Source organism: Gopherus evgoodei, chromosome 9 (genome assembly GCF_007399415.2).
Source record: "Gopherus evgoodei ecotype Sinaloan lineage chromosome 9, rGopEvg1_v1.p, whole genome shotgun sequence".
In the NCBI taxonomy this organism is placed as follows: Eukaryota; Metazoa; Chordata; order Testudines; family Testudinidae; genus Gopherus; species Gopherus evgoodei.
In genome coordinates, this window is record NC_044330.1 from 32,725,951 (window position 1) to 32,750,361 (window position 24,411).

Consider the following 24,411-nt stretch of genomic DNA (forward strand, 5'->3'; position numbering starts at 1 on the left):
CAACTAAAGTGCCATGTGAATGGATGTTCTCACTTTCAGGTGACATTGTAAATAAGAAGCAGGTAAGCATTATGGCCCATAAATGTAAACAAACTTATTTGTCTTAGCAATTGGCTGAACAAGAAGTAGGACTGAGTGGACTTGTAGGCTCTGAAGTTTTACACTGCACTCAAAAAACAAAACAGTTATGTAACCAAAAAAATCTACATTTGTAAATTGCACTTTCACAACAAAGATTGCACTACAGCAGTGGTTCTCAAAGCTGGTCCGTCACTTGTTCAGGGAAAGCCCCTGGCAGGCCAGGCTGGTTTGTTTACCTGCTGCATTTGTAGGTTCGGCCAATCGCGGCTCCCACTGGGCACAGTTCGCCACTCCAGGCCAATGGAGGGGGGGAGCAGCGGCCAGCACATCCTTCAGCCCATGTCGCTTCTCTCAGCCCCCATTGGCCTGGAGCGGCAAACCACAGCCTGTGGAAGCCGCAAGCAGCTAAACCTGTACACACGGCAGGTAAACAAACTGGCCCAGCCCACAAGGGCTTTCCCTGAACAAGCAGCGGACCAGCTTTGAGAACCACTGCGCTACAGTACTTGTATGAGGTGAATTGAAAAATACTGTTTATCATTTTTATAGTGCAAATATTTGTAATAAAATATAAAGTGACCATTATATACTTTCTATTCTGTGTTGTAATTGAAATCAACATATTTGAAAATGTAGAAAATCAGAAAATATAATACATCTCAATTGGTATTCTATTGTTTAACAGTGCAATTAATTTTTTTAATCGCAATAAATTTTTTTGAATTAATCATGTGAATTAACTGCAAATAATCAACAGCCATAATTAAAATATAAGGGAGTTAAAAATAAAAAGGACTTGTTTTTTATTTTACTTGTTTTATGACAGGCATTAATTTTATCAGAAACCGCAGAACCATCTCCAATTCCTGTATAATTTAAAAACTAAATAGCAAATTAAAACAAATAAACATGAACTTTCCATGAGTGATGACAGTCAAAATGACATTACTAATCAGGAAAATTAAATGTTAAAGTTCTAGTTGGCTTCTATGCTTCCCTGCTTGTACCAAATGGTATCATCCCTCTGCCTGGAATGATAAATGTAAAAATACTTCCAGTGACATCATCGTAAGACTACAGTTAAGGCATAGCTAGGAATGGATGGGACTAAGTGATAGTTTGATTTGACCTATGCACACACATTGCAGAATGGAGGACTTTGTTTTTAAAAAAAGAGATATATAATCTTCTTTGCATGCAAGTGGAATTGTACACCCATGCAAACACCTAAGGCTCTGTCAGTCGGGCTCTGTGCAGGTTCTGTCTATATCCTTGTGGAACAAGTTGTTGGGCTGGGACATAACGCAACTGGATACTAGTGAATACTTCAGAATAAACTTAACTCCCCGAGAAAGTCAACTTTCGACTAGTGATATGCAATCTTGGGGTTATTTTGTTTGTTGTTTTTTTAATTGTTAACACATTAACTATAAACCACAGAAAGCTAAGCACTGCAAAGCCACAGACACAGATCACTTTTTGCAAGTATATAGGGATTTATTTATTAAATTTTGTTGCTGAATTTGGGGCTCCATCATCAGGGTGGCTCTAGCTTTTTTGCCGTCCCAAGCACAGCAGGCAGGCTGCCTTCGGTGGCATGCCTGCAGGAGGTCCCCAGTCCTGTGGATTCAGTGTACCCACCACCGAATTGCCACTGAAACCATGGGACCAGCGGACCCCTCCTGCAGGCAAGCTGCTGAAGGCAGTCTGACTGCTGCCCTCGCAGGGACCAGCAGCCCGCCCCCGCGGCTAGCCGCCCCAGCACACGCTTGGAGCGCTGGTGCCTGGAGCCACCACTGTCCATCATGTAAAACACATTGTTTAGAGCTATACAAAATATGGGAAAAGCCTTTTCTTTAGAGTCATGGATTCCATGATTTATTTTCTTTCTTTCAATAAATAATTTTCAACATTTGGTGATTTTGGATAGTGAGTAGGGGGTGTTGGTGGGAAACAGATAAACAAACATCACTGAGAACAACAAGACCGTGGATTGCATGTGAGGCTAACAGAGAACAGCAATTTAGTAACAACATTGCAGAAATGCAAAGAATCAGAGCCACGGACTTGCAGCAAGAACTTTAATTCCACATAGAAAACACATGTTCTTGCTGTTTGCATTTCAAGTAGAAGAAATGTATAAGCTATTGTAGGTTTAAAATTAAAGATAACTGTGATTTGACATCTGTTTTTCACTATAGTTCTATGGACCAGATTCTCAAATGGTCTAACTGTCATAGCTCCACTGGCTTCAAAAAAGCTATAATGATTTACACCAATGGGGGATCTGGCCCCATGATCTTGACCTTTATACTCAGGCCTTACCCTGACTTTTCTGCAAAAAGTGCTATGATAAAATTACTGCCTTAAATGCTGAGTCGGGAAAACATCCCTGTCACATTGTCTGGAATAGTTCATGACTGAGAGTGCCAGCCTCAGCACAGACTGTTGAAAGAGTAGGACAGACACCCCAAACTGGTGGTTTGTCCTGTAATTATATTTCACCAACCTAGTAACAAATGTGAACTCCTGAAGCACTATAACAGTCTTACCAAGGAGTAATAGACAGTCCTCTTGGATATTCCAGTCTATCTTGCCACCCAGAAAGCTGGACTTAGTAATAGCTGATTGCCATACACAAAAGATCTCCAAAGATTCAGGTCCCAATAGACTTACCCCAAGTCAGTTTGTACCTCAGATCTCACACCAAATATATCGCTTGTAGCCAATCCTGTAGTAAGCTAACTAAGGATTTATTAACTAGGAGAAAGAAATGAGAGAGTTATTTACAGGTTAAGGCAGGCAACATATATACACAAATGAGTTATAGCCTATGGTTCCAAAAGGTGACAGAGTTGTAGCAATCTGTCAGCAATGAATGTCTTTTAGGGCTAACCCAGGTTGACCCTCACGGTCTCTGTTTCTGTTTTGTAGCTCCAGCTCTGTGAAAGAACAAACAGCCAAAGAGATCCAGTTTCTCCTTGTCGTGGATTTTTATCTCACCCACCCCAGACCCCAAACTGATGAGTTCATGAGTAGGTGTCTCTTTCCTGGAGGGAGCTAGGAGTGCAGTCAACAGGAGCTCTATCCTTTGAAGCTACACTATACCTCATTTGCCTTCAATACGGCATCTTGTATGCAGGACGAGATCTTTTCCTTAATTGATGTTTCTTTTCCCGTTTGGAGAGTTACAGTATTACATACGTTTACAATGCAAACATTTAATATAACTTTATACCATGGGCTACAGAGGTTACAAGTGAGATCAATACATGCGGCATCCTACAAGCATTTCATAAAGTTTAAACACAAAATACATTCTTATCAACTTCACATCTTATACCTATTTTGATAATGCTAACTCACTGGTAAGCAAGACTGGTTTCCAGCTATGCATCTGTCAGCGTTCAGTGAGGTTTGGGGCCTTGGCAGGAGCTGGCACCTAATCTGCCAGCATCACAATCCCTATTTAGGAAAACACTTAAGCATAGTCTTAACTTTTAACACGTGCTTCAATCTCATTGAATTCAGTTGAAAAGGGATTAACTTTAAGACCACGTTTAAGTACATTCCTGAATCTGGGCCTTAACGAATAGATATTTTATATATTTTCAAATAAAATTTTAAGCAAGACACATGCAGCTCTCTTTTTACATCCCAATCATGCCAGTTGTTCTAGCTATGCAGAGTGCCACTGTGTAGCTGAGGCCTGGCCTGTTATGAGTAATTAATACACGAAGGCCTCATTTTTTGGAATATAGAATTAGGGAAATGAATCATCAGGTTGAAAATGGAATGTTTGTGCTAAATAAAATAAGTAAATAGGTCAGTAGGCTAAGGAGACAGAATGTCTGAGCCAACTAAGATAAGAGGGAGAATGTCCAGGGAACTATTTACTATGAACTAGATAACAAAGGACAAAATAAATTAGGAAGGGGAGATGAGATAAAGAGAAAGTTGAACCATGGTCATTGCCTGGACAGTGCATGCTGCACAGGGATTGGTTCCTGAAAAGTAACCAATCCAATCCAAAACCTGTGACGGAACGTATAGTAAATACGAGATGCGTAATGTATATAAAGGACAAGGGTTTCTGAGTAACTTTGGAGCTGTGATGTATCCTGCATCCACCCTCGCTGTGGTTGAGTCTGATTAACTCAGGGTTACGCTGCTTTATGCCAAGTAAAGATACCTGAGTGACGAAAGCTGGAGTTGAACTGAGGTCTTGGGAAGCCGAGTGAAAACAGGTCTCAGAGGGAATCTCAACCCACTGAAGTCAATGAAATCTACCCAGGTGTTACAACTGGCGAAGTAAGGACCTCAGTCAAGAGAGCTGTAGTACCTCTGTGTGAGGAAACTATTTCAGGAGAAATAAGTTAACTGAATTACTGCATCAAAAATAAAAAAGCATAAAGTGGTAAACAGTAAGGGCCAAACCCTGAGAAGTGCTAAGGACATGTAACTCAACTGGCTTTGATTGGAGTTGCTGGTGCTCAGCATCTCTCAGAATTTGACCCTAAATTTTGAAATAGCAGCAGAACACAATATATCCATTTTGAAGGAAAGTGACTGAGACAGAGCATATATAATCTGAGTACTTAACATCTGATGAGGCAGACTGTATATGAAAAAAGCTAAACCACCGTATACCAGAAAGTTTTGCCCAGTTAGGGGCAGTTTTATCACATCACACTTCAGTCTCAGTAGAAAACTGTCAATCTAAAAGACATTTTAAATTGTAAATAAACTACATTTCACTCTCCTTCTAAAGGAGGCTCAGCAAAGGATGCAAAATCATCTGTAACTTTTAAAGTAGATGCCTGAGAAGCCTCTCCAAAGGCTCACCGGCTTCCTAGTTATATCTAGTGAGAGGTGGGGATAGGGGGTGGAATTAAAGATATATTTTTTTGAAGGCCATTCAATTGTAACAAGTCTTTAGGAAAGTTCTTCATATGCCTTTACAACTAAGCTCTGACAGTTTAAAGCCAATATGAAAAATCTGAAAAGCCTACAGTAGTGGTAATGCAGAGCTTCTGAAATTAAAATCTGATCCAATGTTTCAAAGAGGTAAAAGGATTAGAGCAAATTGGAAAGACGACCTTATTTTCATGAGTTAGCTTTACCTGAGCCCATAAGGATTTAACTTAAGAATCCTTGAGATATGAAGATTATGAAATAGACTCTACTCTGAATGAGGGGGAAAAGGTCTGCCATCTTATGCCCCAATCATGCAAATATTTACACGTGTTTAACTTCACTAAGATTATGCCTATACTACCACAGTAAATCGACCTAGGCTATGCACTGGGACACAAGCAGTAAAGATCACAGTAGCATGTCAACCTGTCCTTGGTGGGGCACAGTGACCTAGGGTTTCGCAACATTGTCTGAACTGTCCCTGCTGTAACTTGCAGCGCTCCCAGCAGCAGTTTATCTAAAGGTTGGTCAAGACCTGAGGTTAATCCAGATGCTAGACTATTTTATCTGATGTTTTGGGCAGATCATTTTCACTTTAACTGTTGAATTGCTTTAAAAATAGAATATCCAAACATGAGTTTGTTTGGGGAGGTTGTGTTTCTTTTTTTAATAAGGGGTGAAATCCTGGCTTCATGGAAGTTAATGGGAGTTTTGTCATTGATGTCATTGGCATCAGGATTTCACCCAAGGATCCTGGTATATTTTGAAATGCAATACATTCTTCCTGAATGTTTCATAGATATATTTATGAGGGGAAAACAATTGTCAATTCCTAATTAAATTTATCACCATACAAACCGTTTACATTTGTAATTCTTCACACTAATAATTTTTCAGGTATGAACAGTATATTAAAACAAATCACACAAACTGTTACCATAGATACTTCACAGCCAATACAAATTGTAACTAGTTTGTGGAAAATAAAGAAAATACCATATTTACACTAATAGCAACTGCAGTGACATACATTGTTCTATGTGATAAAAGGAACAGAAGAAAGTTCAAAAGATGAGAACAGTGAGTGCTGGAGCTGAGACATGTCAATTGATTTTCAGTCAGCATTGTCCTGGAACAGGCAAAGAGCTCGACTCCTTTTTCTAATTAATTTAAAACAAGGATTTCTAAAGTGGATAAGACATAATGAAAACACACTAGCAACTTGGAATTCTATGCACGTATAAAATTCCCTAGGAATCTGGACATGTTCCTTGGTATTAAAAACAGGCAATAGAGTCTGAAGCAAAGGTTCTTCTTCCACTGGGGAGATAGTTCCACAGCCTAACAAACCTTATCCTTAGGATAGTCTTTGTGATACTCAGTATAAATTTTTCATCTCTAATTTCATCCCATTCCAGTCTAATTTTTTATCATTACTCTAGTTATACTGGATCCCTTGTCCTACCCTAAATAATAAATTCTTCTTCTGACAGTCTCCATGCTGCTGAGGAGGATGAAAGTCTTGGAGAAGGAGAACATCAAACTGGAGAGGAGGGAAACAATCCCATAGTTGGAACCGCTCTTCTAGATGATGTGAAGGTATCCTCTTGCACTGAGGACACCCCTCCAGCGAAGAGAGCCCTAGTTAATAGGAAAAGACACTTCTCACTGCAGTGGCAAACTGCAGGCCCTAATCCAGCCCCTCGCTCAGGGGAAAACTGCAGTCCCTTGGCTGGCCACTTCCCCTGGTGACCAGTGGGGCAAAGTGGGACAGGTTCACCCACTACTCTGGGCCCCAACCCAGGGTAGCTGGCAGTCACCCACTGCCTCTCATTCCCCTCTGCCACTACCTGTTTTCCCTGGGCCACTTCCCCATAGCTCCAGCACCTACTCAGCCCCTGTATCAAGGTCACAGGCTGGAGCTCCACTTGCTCCCTCAACCCTGCCCAGCACTGCTCTGTCCCAGGTACTTCTCTACAGGCAGCCCAGTCCTTCTCCCTCAAGCTCCAGGGAGAGACTGACCCTCTCTGCCCTGCTTTATAGGACCCAGCCTGGCCCTGATTGGCTGCTCCTAAGCCTTCCTCTGGTTGGCTGGGTTCTGCGCAAACACTCCAAAGGCTGCTATTAACCCTTTGCCAGTCAGTGAGGGGCAGCTGCCCCATCACAGGGGGTAATCAGTAAGGTGGCAATTTACAAATTACTCAAGTCCAAAACTGACTGCCAAGAGTTACAAAGGGATCTCACAGAACTGGGTGACTGGGGAAGACAATGGCACATGAAATTAAATGTTGATAAATGCAAAAGGGCATGCTGGAAAACATGAGCCCAAGTATAAAAAAACGATGGGGTCTAAATTAGCTGTTACCACTCAAGAAAGATCTTGGCATCTTTGTGGATAGTTCTCTGAAAACATCTGCTCAATGTTCAGCAGCAGTCAAAAAAGCTAACAGAATTTTAGGAACCATTAGGAAAGGGATAAATAAGATAGAAAATATCATAATGCCACTGTGTAAATCCATGGTATGCCCACATCTTGAATACTGTGTGCAGTGCTGGTCACCCCATTTCAATAAAAGATACGTTAGAATTAGAAAAGGTACAAAGAAGGGTAACAAATATTATTAAGGGTATGGAACAGCTTCTATATGAGGAGAGATTACAAAGATTGGGACTGTTCAATTTAGAAAAGAGATGACTAAGTGGGGGGGATATGACAAAAGTCTAGTATATCATGAGTGGTGTGGAGACAGTGAATAAGGAAAAGTATTTAACTCTTCACATAACAAAAGAACCAGGATCACCCAATGATATTAATAGGCAGCAGCAGGTTTACATAAAGTGGTACTTCTTCACTCAACACACAGTCAGCCTGTGGAACTTTACCAGAGATGTTGTGAAGGCCAAAAGTATAACTGGATTTTTAAAAAGCTTTAGATACATTCATGGAGGATAGATCCATCAATAGGTATTCGCCATGATGGTCAGGAATGCAACTCCATGCTCTGGTGTCCCTAAACCTCTGACTGCTTGAAGCAGGGACTGGACACTCGATAAATTGTCCTGATCTGTTCACTCCCTCTGAAGCAGCCGGCACTGGCTGCTGTCAGAAGACAGGATACTGGGCAAGATGGACCACTGATCTGACCCAGGAGGGCCACTCTTATGACCTAACATGTTAATCTTTAAAGACCTAGGGTATGTCTATGCTACAGACTTTCCTCATTTAAGTGTCTCTCATTAATTTATCTTGATTCAGGCTAGCATGAGACAGCATGTTCACACTACAACTATCAATAATGGGCTTTCTGGTACACCAGGCATCCACACTGGTGCAACACTTAATGCTGTTAGAGCCAAAACTTCTCAAGAAGTTTACAGAGCCATTCAAAATGGTGTTGTGAATGCTTTCAAAGGGTATTATGGGTGAAGGTGTCTGTCCCTTTTCAGGGAATATAGGGAGAAAAACGGAGCTTTTACAATCCAGCTGGTTCTGGATAACCAACCATTCTCCTTATTTCTGTATCAGTCCTGCATCACTGTTGCTAATAAAATGGAGATTGCATTGGGGCACTCCTGGCTTTCAGTTGTTGTTCTTACCCCTTCAATAGGCCTCATTACACTCTTCCAGTTTCTCCCTGCTGTGCTTTCCAGTATAATAGATTCCCATTGCTGCTAATTTGTGCGAAATTTTGTGATATAGGTTGGCATTTCAGTTTCTATACCAAAATGATGGTGTGCACTAGCATCAGACCAAAGTATAACCAACACCTTGATGGCAGCCTCTGGTGAGATGGCAGCATACTTAGATAATGGCTTCTTAGCAGTCATTATCAAACAGAAGATTTCTGTATCAGAATCTAAGGGCATTGCTAGAACTGGAAGCAGCTTATGATTGGGGATCTGATTTTGTTCAAACTGTATACAGGGATGCTGGAACAATTTGTATAGTGGGGTGCTGAGAGCCATTGAACCAAACTGTAAACCACGTATATAATGGAAACCACTTCAAGCCAGGGGGTGCGGCAGCACCCCTACTTCCAGTACCTATGGCTATATAAATTGCGAAGTGACTTTCAGTCAGGGACACTGCTCAGAAACAGAGAGATAGATGGCAAGAGGCCACCATGAGAAGTTTCCTGGGGCATTGTGGGAAGGCATAGGCAGACTCACTTACACTGACTGTTGTGTCACAGCCCTGCTGCCACACTAGGGCTTTCTTGACTGTCTTGAATATCAGTCAATTCATCCTCCCTTGAGATCCCTTTTTGTCTGCTGACTGGAGCAGCTACCTCAACTTCTGCTATAGGCAACACACATATCAGGGTGGGGAGAGTCATGTCTGGATAGGGAAGGTGGGCAAGGGAAAGGGAACCATCAATCTTGACTTTGAGATAAATATATAGTGTACATATAAACCCCTTAGATTACTTGAGCCCTGACTAGTTGAGAGATCACTCACCCTGTCAGCTGCAATTCTCTGAGGCACTCATGCTAACAGCCCTTCATTTAATTTAGATAGGGACTAGTGGAAGACATTTTCATTGAGGGGCTCCTGGACTGTGGCACTCACTTCCCACAGGAGCTGCAGGACTCACCATTCTGTCTGGCTCCCTAGTGGGAGGGATTGAGTGGGAGTAGGAGGAGATGGAGGCCTTTTTAGGGTTGAGAAGATTTTCAGGAAGTACTTTCTTGTAAAAGTTGTTTGATCTATTTTGATGAAAGTTTGAGTTTAAATGTGGGTATAATGTGCTTAGAAAATGTAATAGATACAGGTGAGTATTCTAAATAGATAAAATACTAACATCTAGAACTTATTATCCAACACAATCTGCAGATCTGTTAAGGACAAGTATGTGCACTGCTAGTTTCTCAAACACTGCGTGGAAGCTCGGTTCTGAAAGCAAGATGTGAGTTATGAGAATACGTTGCAATGTTCAAAATGTGAATGGGACATTTACTCTGCTGAACAGATGCCAAAAAAGGCTGAATAGAATGAAAGATCTTGAAGAGCTATGAAGCTGTGGAAATATTTATTTTATTTTAGCTATACTGTTGCTGGGGAAAAGAGGAAAATGAAGCAGCAGTCTTTGAAATTGTAGCATGATTATATTTTAAAGCATTTATTTTTAGCCCTGCTTATAACTTCCAGCAGCTTATTCAGTGCCTCATGAAGTAATTGCTGATGTATTTATTTATTTTTACATTCCTACTAATGGCTGAAGTCTTAAATATTCTACTAAACTGTTGGTGTAGCAATGAAACAGCCATTTCCCTTTGAGCTATTCTTTCAAAACGGCTCACACATCAGGCTGTGCTGCAATCAATCACCAAAACCAAGTGACGTATCAAAATGCAAGTAGCAGTTGATAACTACTGCTTGGAATTTAACAAATTGGGCATCCAATCTGTAGCGAACTGTTTTTCCTCCTGTTTCTATTATACATCTGTCTCCAGTTAAACAAAGTGGCATTTTCAATAAAGTTTTGCTATTTGCAGACTCTTGTTTTTGCAGTAGAAGGAACACTAGAATGTTATGAATGCCCTGAGGACATTATTGCGCAGTGAAGTCACTATTTCTGAGTTGTACTGAAATTGCAATTCCTGTTTCAGTTGTTATGCAGTTGCACTATATTCCAAAAGGAAATTAAGTGAGTCATTTGGTAACTTCTATACTTTAACTGCACTGCCTTAAAATATGAATCCAGATTGGCAATTGTTCAGATCAATATTGTTTCTAACTAAACTTCAATCTGTTAAGAAGGATGTGTATGAAAAATCATTTTGAAATGAAACCACAATTTTGTTTAACTGATTGCTAACTCCTGTGGGCCTGCAAGTCCTTGAAAGCTGAGGGAGAAGAACAAGCTCTTTACTTCCTCTAAAGTATTATCAAGGGACTCCAGTGTCCCACTCCAGCTCATCCAACTGGGCACTCAGAAAATCAACAGAATGGCTAGTAACACACACTGATGCATAGCCCTAATTGGGCTTTCCTGTGGTCAAACTTCCATCAATCCTGCTGGTCAACTGGTTTCTAACATAAACGAGAAAAGAAATCCCCAACCTCTCAAATCACACCCACACTAGAGTTCTACTATGGCCCTAAATTTTGAACAATTTAGCAAATCTTTTTCCAATAATCTACCCACATCTAGATGTCTAACAAATTACTTAAACAGGCATTTCTCTCACCTGACTGCATGAGAAATAAACTAAACGTGCCAGGAAGAATAAAACCAGCACCAGTGTCCAAAAGGTACGTACATACACTGGTCAAAGTAACACAAGTCAGTTATAATAAATATATGTGCATTGGCTATCTCCGTATCATAGGCATGGATGAAATTCCTCATCTCCCAGATGGTTTGCTTCTGGTTTTACCAGATTACACTGCAGGGGATATTGGTACCCCACCATGCCCAGCAGGAGAAGAGCTCTAACTGAACCATTCTGGCCTCCAGAAATATCCACTTGATACGGTTCCTTTTCACCTTTGCCAAAACTTTTCTGCTGGTTCCTGTAACCTGATCAGGGTCTTGACAATAGATCATGGTGGAATCTAACCATTGTGGTTATACTGCATATTGTGGATTGGGGGCATGAGTCAATCCCAGCACATACCCATGTCATTCCTTCCCAGATTATCGGAATCCCAGATTTGATCTTTTTTTCCAATTGGTTCAAGGGTGCCTGTTATGAAATTCAATGGGGAAATATTTTAGAGCCATTGAATTATACAGATCTATTGTATGTTTTCCCTTCACACACTCTCCAAATGCATTTGGAGCTCTGTTGGCCAGTGGCTCATACTTTGTCAGCAGCCAAGCTCTGGTGTCCAACATAGTGACACCAGGGCATATGAGGTGGATTCCAGACATGTTTGAGGTCAGGCCCATAAGAAACAAGTCTTGTGGAGCACAACCCAGATTCTGTGTTGGGTAGTAGGTATGAGCAAGGAAGAGCAAAACAATCCTCCACAACTGCCATAGGTATTTAAAAACTACCTATTGCCTTGATATCTAAGCAGTAGGTAGAGGTGGGAGATATTATTTAACCGAGACAGGGCATACAGGTAACTACAGAGTGACAACCCCATGCCTCATTGATGGGTTTCTGAGAAACAAAGGACATCAATAGGAATAGTGGGGGTAGGTGGGAGAAGAGCAGTAGAAATTATATAATCTTGGACAGTTAAACAACAAAGGAACATGCAGAACCAGAATCAACCTACAGAAATGTTAGCAAGGACAGGAAATTGTATTTAGCATAATATAAATATATATAAGCTATTGCCATCAAAGATAAAAGGTTAAAAATAAAAATGCTACTTAACTGAACATTGACAAACTGACAATTTTATTCTCATAATGTAATTTGGAAATTTTCTGCAAAGTGCAAAAATCATAAACCAAATGAGGCATAAAGTGCTAATCTGAAACTATCGTTTCCTCTTGAAGGGACTGCAAAATTTTCCAGCTTACTACAGAGTTAAACAGCGAAACATCCCAACACAAGACCAGCCCTTACAGAGATGTTATTAATGTAACAGACTTATGAAGATGGTGTTGTGATTGAAACAGGTAAAAAAATTACATGCATTTGCTTTAGATAGGAAGACTTCTGGGGTACTATGGCATGTGGCTGAAATTCGTTAGCATTTTAGTTGTAGCACTAAAATGAAATTGTTTCCACCTTGAATGAGTCAATCTATATAACAGTATGAATTAACTCTAAACTATAGAATATAATTCATCCACTAACAAGAACAAAGGGGAATTACAACTGCTCAAAAACTTATTTGAAATAGTCGGATGTTATTAAGTTTAGGAAACTTAAGCAGCCTTGTTAGGAAAGGTAGCTCTGGAAATTAGCTCAATTTCATAACTCCATAATAAACCCAATGACTTTTGAAATGAAAGTTCACTTAATGTGGAATTCCCGTAATGTAAGCATTAAACAACAGCTTGAAAAAGAGTCACTGTGAATTCTCATCTTGTCCAAGCCAGCCATCATTAGCCTCAATTGTAAGCAGCTTACTTGTCTTGCTGGACTTTCACAGTAACATGTGCCAAGACTGACATTCTGGAAAGCAGATATAAGCAAATTGAGAAGAAAATACATTAATGCTTAGCATAAATGCATACAGACAGAAACACGCTGAGAGGATGACCGTTTATGTTGACATTCAGTGCAGAACCACATCAATGATTAGTAAAACAGACTATGGACCTAAGCCTGCGAGGGACAACACATAGGCACAGCAGTCCAATTATGTGATACCAGTTGCAAGACTGGGACCTAAATGTGTCTACAGAATAAGATGACCGACTCAAATTGTGTCCAATCTCCACCTGGTGTAAATATTTAACCCTGCCTCTCCCAAAGTTTCTGTGTATGGTGGACAGAGAAATACAAAAAGTTGTAAAGAATTAACGAAAGTTGCCCAGAATGGATTAGACATTAGATCTGCATTCCTTGCACACTCAAAACTCCCATTGTTTTTACTTGGGCTGTTTAGAAAGAGTTGAATGAATGCAAAAATACAGGTTTTCCCCACATGAATACTTTGGAAATGCAGCAATGTTTTCTTCTTAGTGTGCAGAGACTTGCTTAAAACATTGGCTGACCATTAGTGATACTTCTCCTTAAAGGAGATTGAGCTGGACTTTCCCTGCTATAAACTTTCAATTGTGGTGCACCATAGCTTGGCTGTTTCCAACATACATACTAATTATAAATGCGGGGAGGGTTAGATGTTGTTTTAACTTTTTTAAATCTGGCTCAAAAATTTTTAAATAAAGCTAACCCAAGTTTGAAAGTCATCCCATTTTGTAGGTCTTATCAAATTTAACCACTGTGGTATTTGTGTTAATCCATGAATTAAAAACGTGTGTTCTCTCCCCTCCACCCTCTCTAACCTTTACATTTTAGAAAGGGCAAAAGTAATAAAAATATTGGAGGAATTAAATCCTGAACGTATTTTGGAAAATGTTTCCCCCAAAAGCCAAGATTTTGCAGCATTTAGATGTTTGAAAGAAAGCTACTCAAGCTAAGCACTAGCTATTAATGTCAAGTTACTGTTTGGAGGGGAGGTGTTTTTTTTTAATTAAATGTAATAATCAGGACAAGACGATATCAATGCAACCCTGCAGGGATTGTCTGTACAAAATGAAACTAGGTCAATGCAAGATAGGCTAACAAAAAAATTGAATACAACCCCAGAACACTGAAATAGCGCAGAGGTAGATGTATAAATCCAGAAAAACCACCAGAACAGAAAATGCAGGGAACCAGGACCTTAGAGAGCCCTCTTGTGTTGAGCTGCTGGATTAATACAAAAGGTGATTTGTGAACATATTTGCAGAAGAAGTGTTGAGTTTATGGTATGGGGGCAGGACGATAGTAAGTATTCCACATGTCACTGGCTGTTTAAAAACTGGTTAAAAGACAGGGAAAAAAGACAGGGTAGGAATAAATGGTAAATTTTCAGAATGGAGAGGGGTAACTAGTCGTGTTCCCCAAGGGTCACTCCTAGGACCAATCTTATTCATAAATGATCTGGAGAAAGGGGTAAACAGTGAGGTGGCAAACTTTGCAGATGATACTAAACTGCAGATGATACTAAACTGCTCAAGATAGTTAAGACCAAAACAGACTGTGAAGAACTTCAAAAAGATCTCACAAAACTAAGTGATTGGGCAACAAAAAACGGCAAATGAAATTTAATGTGGATAAATATAAAGTAATGCACATTGGAAAAAATAACCCCAACTATACATACAGTATGATGGGGCTAATTTAGCTACAACGAATCAGGAAAGCGATCTTGGAGTCATCGTGGATTGTTCTCTGAAGATGTTCACGCAGTGTGCAGCGGCAGTCAAAAAAGCAAACAGGATGTTAGGAATCATTAAAAAAGGAATAGAGAATAAGACAGATAATATCTTATTGCCCTTATATAAATCCATGGTATACCCAAATCTTGAATACTGAGTACAGATGTGGTCTCCTCATCTCAAAAAAGATATACTGGCATTAGAAGAGGTTCAGAGAAAGGCAACAAAAATTATTAGAGGTTTGGAACGGGTCCCATATGAGGAGAGATTAAAGAGGCTAGGACTTTTCAGCTTGGAAAAGAGGAGACTAAGGGGGGATATGATAGAGGTATATAAAATCATGAGTGGTGTGGAGAAAGTGAATGAGGAAAAGTTATTTACTTGTTCCCATAATATAAGAACTAGGGGCCACAAAATGAAATTAATGGGCAGCAGGCTTAAAACTAATAAAAGAAGTTCTTCAAACAGTGCACAGTCAACCTGTGGAACTCCTTACCTGAGGAGGTTGTGAAGTCTAGGACTATAACAGGGTTTAAAAAAGAGCTAAATTCCTGGTGGTTAAGTCCATTAATGGCTATTAGCCAGGATGGGTAAGGAATGGTGTCCCTAGCCTCTGTTTGTCAGAGGGCGGAGATGGATGGCAGGAGAGAGATCACTTGATCATTACCTATTAGGTTCACTCCTTCTGGGACACCTGTCATTGGTCACTGTCAGTAGATAGGATACTGGGCTGGATAGACCTATGGTCTGACCCAGTATGGCTGTTCTTATGTTCTTGACCTGCCTCTCAGTACGCAGTCATCCAGATATGAATATGTGTGGATTTCTCTCTTCCTGAGATAGGCCATCACAACCACCATGCACTGGTAAAAACCTGAGGGCAGAAAAGAGCCCAAACAGAAGTACCCATGTACTGAAAATGATGCTCTGCCACAATTAAATTGAAAGAAATTTCTGTGACCTGGCAAAATTGTCGCATGAAAGTAGGCATCCTGAAGGTCCAAAGCAGCAAACCAATCATGCTGAGACAACACAGGGAGCATAGTCGATACTGTGACCATTTGGAACCTCATGTATCTGATATATTTATTGAGGCAGCAAAGGTCAAGAATGGGTCTTACCCCTCTCTTAGATTTGGGCACCAGAAAGTACCAGTAGAAGCCATGATCCTGGCATTCCAGTGGAACTTCCTCCACCTCTTCTAAAACCAGTATAGAGTGGACCTGCTCAACTAGCAGTATTATGTGAGAAAAGTCCCTGAAGAGGAAGGGGGAGGGAGGGTGGGTATAGGGGATGGAGAGGAACTGGATGTATAGCTTGATCTGATTGTGCTTAGGACTTAAGCATTGTGAAAGCATGCCAGCCTGTCCCCAAACAGAGATGGGAAGAAAGAAGCACCGACAAACGCTGATCTGGACCAAGGAGTCAAAATGGGTTCTTGGGGGCCTTCGGGGGTTGTGTGTGGACTGTTCAAACCCCAGATACAACTGTTTCCTCCCTTGGGATCTGTGCCTCTTTCTGGGGTAATCAGACTTCTCGGGAGAGGGAAAGTCTGCCCAAATATGCTCTGTGGATGATACTGCTGCTGCTATTGTCCACCATACTGATGTCTCTGCAGCACCAGCGTGTACACCCCCAAAGACTATAGAGTCCTTGAAGGAGTGCACAGTCGCATCTGTCTTGTCCAGAAACACGGCTTGGCCATCAAAGGGCAAATCCTTTATAACCCGAATTCTGCAGCCAGAACACCCTCCTCATGGTCACTGCCAAGGCCATCACTCTGGCCAAAATATTCATGCTGTCCAGTGTGACTTCAATGAAGTCTTAGCCACCACGCAGCTTTCAGTGATAAATGTCTGCCATTCCTCTCTTGAGGCTTGGGGCAGCTAGTCTGAAAACTCAGACAGCCAGAATTCACAAAATCCATATTTTAGCAATTAAAAACTGTAAGGAAATGGAGGTGTAAATCTTCCTGTCCATCAGGTAAACTCATTTAGTCCTTATCCTTAGGAGTGGATAAATCTGCCTGGCCAGTCTCTGTGATTCACTATGGTTACGACCAGGAAATCTGGGGCTGGATGGGAATAAAACCCCTCAAATCCTTGCACCAGAACAAAGTAGTGCTGCTCCAGGCACTTTGCTGCAGGCAGTACTGAAGCAGGTGTGCTCCAGAGGACCTTTGCAGGCTCAAGAAGCACATCATTAATAGGGAGGGTGATTCTCCCAGGGCAGACAACAAGATATCCACCAACTTGTGGGTGTTCTCCTGCAGGAACTCCTCTTGGATACCTTGGGAAGCAGCCACATGCTGCAAAAGGTCCTGGTGCACCTTTGCACTTTGAAATCCTCCAGCACTTAGGAGGAAGATTCCAGCACTGTGGAATCAACTGGGGACAAAAATTGAGAGTTATAATGTGCCAGAGCCAGATCTGCCTTCAGAACTGACAGATCTGGGTGGACGACTCTGGAGACTCCCCAAGGGGAAGGGTCACCAGTACTAGGGTCTTGAGCAGATCAATGGTCACTGCCTCCGACCTGTTCAATCTTGCCTTTGAGTGAGACAAGGAGAGGGACCTCCTCCACCAAGGAGCATCCCATGGATTTCATAGAGGCCATTGGTAGGGGTACCCATAGAGCTCAATGAACAGCTACCCATGCAGGTCAGGCAATGGCAAGTGATAGAATGAAGATCCCAAACTGGATGCCAAAGCATCCCAGTTCAGGGGATAGAGGTGGAGCCAGCCATGTGGTGCAAACAACCAGTGCAACTCGTCTATATCCCAGAATGAGGAGGGAGCTGGTGCCGATGATGGAAACGGTACCGATGGCACCAAGTAGGCCTCAGTTGCTGGTGCTGGAAGAAGTGTTGACCCCAACGTCAGCAACGGTACCAAAGTAACTAATGGTGTTGAAGTCTAGAGAAGTGAGTGTCACAGGAATGCCAAGAACATTCCTGGTGCTGGGAAGGGCCCTTGCGCTGAGCCAAGCACTGACTCCACTCCCTTTCACAGTCAATGGGAGATCTTACCGTACAGTGCTGACAAGACGCACAAGGTCAGTGGCCCACCCGGACAATGGGGCTACAAAAGACGCAGCTCTGGCAAAGTCCTGGACCAAGGGTGAGGTTGGGACAGAGAGGCAGGGGAGATTGTCCCGATTGTGGCCTGATACGCCACCAGCATGGAAATAACCAGTGCCACCATTGCCCTTGTTGGTACCAGATTCAACAGACACCAGAGTCAACAGTTGACGGGGTCTGCTCTAGCCCATGCATCAATGTTCACCCCATGCCAATCTTTGCTACTTCTGGAGGAGGAGGACAAGTCCCCATGGGACCTGGAGTAGTCTTGGTTGGTGTTATGCGGTGTTATGCAACCTTTTCCACAGTACACTTAACAGGGAACAACGCCTTCATCTCTTTGGAGAGGTGCCAGCTCCAGAACATGATGTGGGAGCACTCTCAGAACCCCAGGGCAACCTTCGATCTGATGAGGGCCTCTCTTTCAAAGCAGGTTATGTGGCCTATTTGAGCAGGTGCTGCTTCCGATGAACATACCTCGCACTTGAGTCCATTTAGTGAATGATATGCAAATTGAGCACTGCTCGTTGGGCTTCATCTAGGCACAGCAAACAACACATGTAGGGATCACTCCCCCACACGACGGACGATGTTTAAACCCTGGTGAGGGCATTACCAGGAAAACACAAACTATAGCTAATGCATACTAAATCTAACAAACTATTAAGGATACTAATTATATTCCAGTAGAAAAACCACTAAAAATAGTGGGATTGTGAGGTTAAAAACAGATCCAACTCCAGCCACAGATGGTTAGAAGGAACTGAGTGGGGTCAGGACAGTGATGCCTCATATAGCTTGTGGCCAGGCTGCAGCCACAAAGCACGAGCACTGCCTCTCTGCAGGTACTGCTAGGCAAAATTCTCTGGCTCCAGCATGCCCAAGGGACCTAAAAGGAAATATACAGTTGTATCTACTTAAAGAATCCCACACTGCCTGATCTGGAGCAGGGACTCGAACTTGGGACTCCCACATCTCAGGTGAGTTCCCTAGTTATTGGGTAATACAGTCATTCTCTCCCTCTCTAAACCAATTAATATTTAAGCATTCAGAGTAGCAGCCATGTTAGTCTGGCACCTTAGAGACTAACAAATGTATATGAGCATAAGCTTTCGTGGGCTACTAAGTGAGATAGCTTCAACAGCAGTGACCAACCCCACAATATGCTCCAGTCTGTTAGGGCACTCAGCTGGAAGGGGGGAGACCGTGCTCCAAACCAGATCAAGTAGGGTTTTGAACCCATATCTCCAATATCCTGGATGGGTGTTCTAACCACTGGGCTATTGGGTAAGCAGAGCCACAGCCACAGTTTTTTTTTTTTGAGAAAAGACTGACCTGGCTTAGGTGCTTAACTCCAGGCTCACAGCTGTGAATTCAGATTAGAGGGAGATGCCTGCCTCCAGCTAGGATTTAGGTGCCCAACTCCTTCTGTGCAGTAGGGATCTGGCTAACACACATACATTCAGAGAAGTCAGGACTGGTTCATTAAACAAAGAGGGATAAATTTGCAGCTACTCAGAATTCCAACAGCTCTGTATCTAGAGACCTTTCTTTAGCAATGTCTATCAGGAGGGCATATAAAGCTGAGTTTAGCATACAACTGGGTAAGCGCTTCATCAATTTAAATCTGTGCATACCAGATTAAAAGATGATTAAATAACACACTGCATACATTAAATTCCAATGTTCAAGGAAGTATTAAAGCATCATCGCCTAGCATTTTATGCTTTAGGGACACTATGCAGCCAGAATGGGACTCCATTGTTTAACTCCATGCTGTGGCAGGTTAAACTCAATTTCCTTGCTTTTGTATAAACCACATCATTAAGGCTTATATATGCACCTCCAAGGGAATACTCTATAGGAGAATCAGTGACTCCATGTTCTCTACTTAGGTTTTCTCAAATGGGAAGGGTTTGAGGGCACATGGAAAGATAGGGGGTTGCTGTGCTCAATTGCCATATAATCAGATGATCATTGGACAACCCAACTCTGCAAAACACAGAGCAGCTTGAACAAGGACCAACCTCTCTATGCCATTTTCCAAATCCCCACCACCAGTTCCTCCATCCACACATGCACACCATCCCAGCTGTAAGATAAGCAGTGTAGTAAAATTCCTTCTCTCTGACTACACCAGGACCCAATAACTGTTACTGCATGACTGGGGGCTCTAACTGCACATAAGAGCTTCTGTAAGTCCAAGGCTAAGGAGAGGTGAAGTGTATTTCATTGGCTGTGCTTCCCCTTTTTCCTCAGTTATTGTGGGAAATCACCTAGCCCTGGTTCAGTCAATACCACACTTGAAACACAGATTTCTCCTTTACATAATCAGAAAAATGTACTTCTTGCAATTTCAGATGAAAGCTATATCTAGTCACTCTGCCAAGAGTTAGATAATATGGAGAAATTTTTATTCTATTTAATTTAATTTGCATCTCCAATATTAGTTAAGTCTTTTGTTAAGCATTTCCTGTGTAAAGATTCTTTTTTTTTTTATTTTATTTTTTTAACAACCACTTTGCCAGACAAGGCAAGCTATAAACAAAATTATGTACATGGGAGACACTGGAACAAATGGTATCAAAAGGTGTTCCTTTCAACAATAAAATTGGTATCAAGTTTGCGGATTCTTAATAGCTCTTGAAGGTGTATTATTAAACAGCTTTTCCGCAGCCAGAAAAATGAGCAAACAGAACAAAATAGAAGGGAATGTCAATACAAAGTATTTATAAATAAAAGGTGCTGATAAAAGCTGTTCTAAAATACAGCAGTGTGGTTAGCCATGCTGTTATAGGTCTATAGTTACTTGACTTAGAACTTGCCTAATAATGGATTGTAATTTTATAATTTTGAATTCCCAACTCTTATAGAGTAGGCTTTATATATGGTTTTTCATTTTTTATAATCATTACATTCCTCCCTCCCACCCCCAACATAACTTCCACACTTCATACTGTAGATGTCGGTATGATGTTCATGTGATAAACTGCATTTATCTTGAACCTTTATCTGAATCAACTGCACTCTGCTACTTTTGTTTTTATTTGACCTTAAATAGGAGCGCCCTCTCACTGAAGAATTAGGACTAGCCTCTTCAACTAATGTGTCATATTTGCTTCTGGCCCTATATATTTTGAAATCAAAGTATCAAAGTATTGAAATAGAAGCTATTTTAGATCATTTAAAAAATATAATTATTTCATTCCAAGGCTTGTATAGTTGAATTCTTAGTACTAAGCCTGTCTGGTTTTATAGGTAAAGGGATAAGAGAAATATTTTAAAAATGAACACAAACATTTCTAAAATTGTTTACTCCATTTTACAGAAACTAATACATGACTGTGTATTCACTTCCTGTGAGTAATGCATCCACTGAAAAGTCATGGCAAGAATGCCTTCATAGCACACATGTATTCTCTTTATATTTAAGGGTCTAGAACAGAAATCAGCAACATTTGGCATGCGGCCCGCCACGGTAAGCCCTCTGGCGGGCCGGGCTGGTTTATTTACCTGCCATGTCCGCAGGTTCGGCCAATCGTGGCTCCCACTGGCCGTAGTTTGCCGTTGCAGGCCAATGGGGCTGTGGGAAGTTGCAGCCAGCACATCCCTCGTTCCAAACCGCTTCCTGTAGCGGCGAACCACAGCCAGTGGGAGCCACGATCGGCTAAACCTGTGGATGCGGCAAGTAAATAAACTGGCCCAGCCCACCAGTCGATCCCTGGTCTAGAATGTCTCCTTTAGTTCCTAGGCTGTCAGGACAAGCTTCACTAATGCTTTACCTCTAACAATCACATTTACATTAGTTTAATTATCACTAACTCAAAGACTCTAATGGGAAGAGAGGAGGAAAGATTAAGGGCCAAATATAGAGGTTTTAATAAAGATATTTAGATCCTGTATTTGCAACTGTCTTCAGCAACTTAAGCTGACTAGAGACATACAAGTAATATACAATTTCCACCCCCTTTTTAAAGCTGAGACTTTAAAAGCCATAAGTACGCCAGCATAACAAAGAGGTCATCTAGCACTCCATGGATGCAATAAGCACAGCTCTGGCTTTCAGAAACAGTTCACAGGAATCCAGGTCCCTTCTTTATTTTACATTTTTATTACAATCCACCCACACCTCCAAGTATTAACAGTGAACCCTCCTATTCTTTTTTTCTTCCATGAAAAAAAAAAGAATGGTTGCAGACCAAGCTGAAGAGATTTAAAGTTACATCAAAGCCTAAAGAGCAGAGTAAAGGAGGTGAAAATCTAAAATGAAGAAAAAGTTACAGTTGTTTGGTTCAAACATATGATTAAATAAAAAACAAGTTAATAAAAATTTAATTTCTTCTAATCTATTTTGAACAGTTTTCACAATTGGGAAATATATTCAATAAAAAACATGTAATGTAAAAGCTCTTCTTTAGGAATAAAAATCCACTTTAGAAAAACAAATCAGAATGTACTATATGTTGCAATCATTGTAACTATATTTCTTGAGGAAAATCATTCAGCCTTTGGCCTTTTTTCCTTTCACTGTTCCCAAGGCATGCCACTAATGTGGCTTATAGATGCATCATTGCACATATTACCTCTACACTTAAAATTCACTTTGATTTCAGAGATATTCCTCATACTTAAAATAGAGAAATACCACCAGAATGGGTAACATCTCTAATACATCAGAACTTTGAAGTGTGCCCAGCTGTAGGCACCAAACTGGTCAAATGTTCCTACATTAAGCATCACAATGGGAAATTACATCCATCAGCTGGATTCAAAGGTGCTTTTCTTTTGATATTCAAACTAACAAAAAAGGACCACAGCTGTTGATGTATACTCCATTGAAGAAAGCTTTTAAACAGCATAGTATGTCGGAAATACACAGTACTTCCAAACAAACTATGAATGCCTCTAAAGATCTGAGTCATAAGTGGGGCAAGAAAACCACGTTTTAAATTTCTGTTCAGATTTTATTTGAAATCTAATTCAAATTGTCAAAGCTACAAAAAGGGGAAAACATTTGTGTTATTTTTGCTATGTCACAACATTCTAAAACAAAAATATCACTACTGCCAGCAGATCAGATACACACACTTCTGATGAAATCTCTAAACACAAAAATGTTTCATTTGGGGAAAATAGTCACAATGAAGATATTTTGTACAATATAAAACAATGACAGGTCTACAGATGCAGTTACTCATGAGTATACACATGCATTCACAAAAAATTCAGGAATGCTTTTTTGTTTGTTTTTTTTTTGTTTTTTAAACAGACTGTTCAGGCACAAAAACAAAACCGCATTTCCAATAAGTGACAGCATCATAAAAAATATGAACATTTTGTCAGTGTTTGCTTTTCTTTGACTTCTTGTGAGATCTGTGTGGAGAACGGGACTGTGACCTGGATTTTTTCCCTGACTTTTTAGGGGACCTGGATCGTGACCTTCTTGATCTTTTGGGTGTCCTTGAGCCAGATGGTGACCTGAAAAATAAAGTTTAATTACATACTGACAGATAATTCCTTTGCTTTTTTTTCTGCAGCTATATGGCCCTTTCCTCTGACCAACTTTAGAATAAATTCAGGGGAACTCCGTTTAGCCGATCTAATTGGGACCGGGACAAGATCAGATAATCAAAAATTCGGATAATGGGCAATCATCATTTTAAGATGTGGAGTTGCTTTTAAATTAGCTGACCCCTCACAGAGAAGCATTAAAACATACCCCTCATTTCTTATCTACTTAATAGAGTATACAAATCCCTAGTTCTTGCAAACAATGTTTTGTTCATTTATTAACAAAAAAACCAACATGAGTTTTTAACAAGTTGTACAGGTATTGATCATTTTTACGCACTTTACTCTTTAACCCTGAACATTATAGGGACCATCTACAGCAATGTTTCTCAACCTTTTTGTTGCAATTGCTCAGGGCCCCACACTACATTGGGTCCAGCTAAGTTTAACACTTCAGCCCCACCACATGGAGCTCGGGCTAACGGCCCCAGCCCCATTACCCATATCCCTGTGTGTGTGCTAGTGGTTGATATAGAGAGACGGATAATGGAGGCTCAAATAAAGGGGGTTCTACTTTATTTGTCATTTGTAAACAGAAATTGCTGACTTGTTATCTAGGCACACATCAGTTAGCATGTACAATTTCTCCCCTCATGGTATGTGCACTGACTCAGTTTCAGTGCTCAGAAAGTATGAGAAAAACAGCACCAATCAGTGTCACTTAAAGCAGGCAAATAATGTACAAGCTTTCCTACATAGTTCTGCAAATGCACCTTAGCCTTTGCATTAACACCAACTTACTCCAACATTGCCCGTTTCTGTTCCATGCAATTATGTTAAATTGTGTTGAGCTGGAAAATATCTAGCATTCTAACCAAACATGTTCATGGGTTGTGACCAAACCCAGAAGTCTACAGACAAATGGATAATGAATAAACCTACTGCACCATCTGGTCCACTCTTAATGCACATGATTAATCTCATCTA

At 40.9% G+C, this 24,411-nt stretch overlaps 1 protein-coding gene and 2 long non-coding RNA genes across 7 annotated transcripts in view; 1 reads left to right on the plus strand and 2 right to left on the minus strand.

Moving 5' to 3' along the window:
• Positions 1 to 1,407: 1,407 nt before the first annotated feature.
• LOC115657069 lies at positions 1,408 to 21,004 on the minus strand. Its single transcript, XR_004001871.1, has 3 exons — positions 20,920 to 21,004; positions 10,678 to 10,681; positions 1,408 to 1,418 (listed from the first exon to the last, which is right to left on the minus strand). It is a non-coding gene; the product is annotated as an uncharacterized LOC115657069 (long non-coding RNA).
• A 305-nt stretch (positions 21,005 to 21,309) lies between these two features.
• Positions 21,310 to 22,088, plus strand: LOC115657068. Its single transcript, XR_004001870.1, has 2 exons — positions 21,310 to 21,391; positions 21,628 to 22,088. It is a non-coding gene; the product is annotated as an uncharacterized LOC115657068 (long non-coding RNA).
• A 768-nt stretch (positions 22,089 to 22,856) lies between these two features.
• The window catches only part of U2SURP (U2 snRNP associated SURP domain containing), a 61,458-nt gene continuing 59,903 nt past the window's right edge, over positions 22,857 to 24,411 (minus strand). For all 5 annotated transcript variants that reach the window (XM_030574316.1, XM_030574312.1, XM_030574315.1 and 2 more), the window contains one exon: positions 22,857 to 23,391. In XM_030574316.1, the coding sequence (XP_030430176.1) occupies positions 23,253 to 23,391 (139 nt within the window). In that variant the 3' untranslated portion in view covers positions 22,857 to 23,252. The remainder of the gene's footprint in view (positions 23,392 to 24,411) is intronic.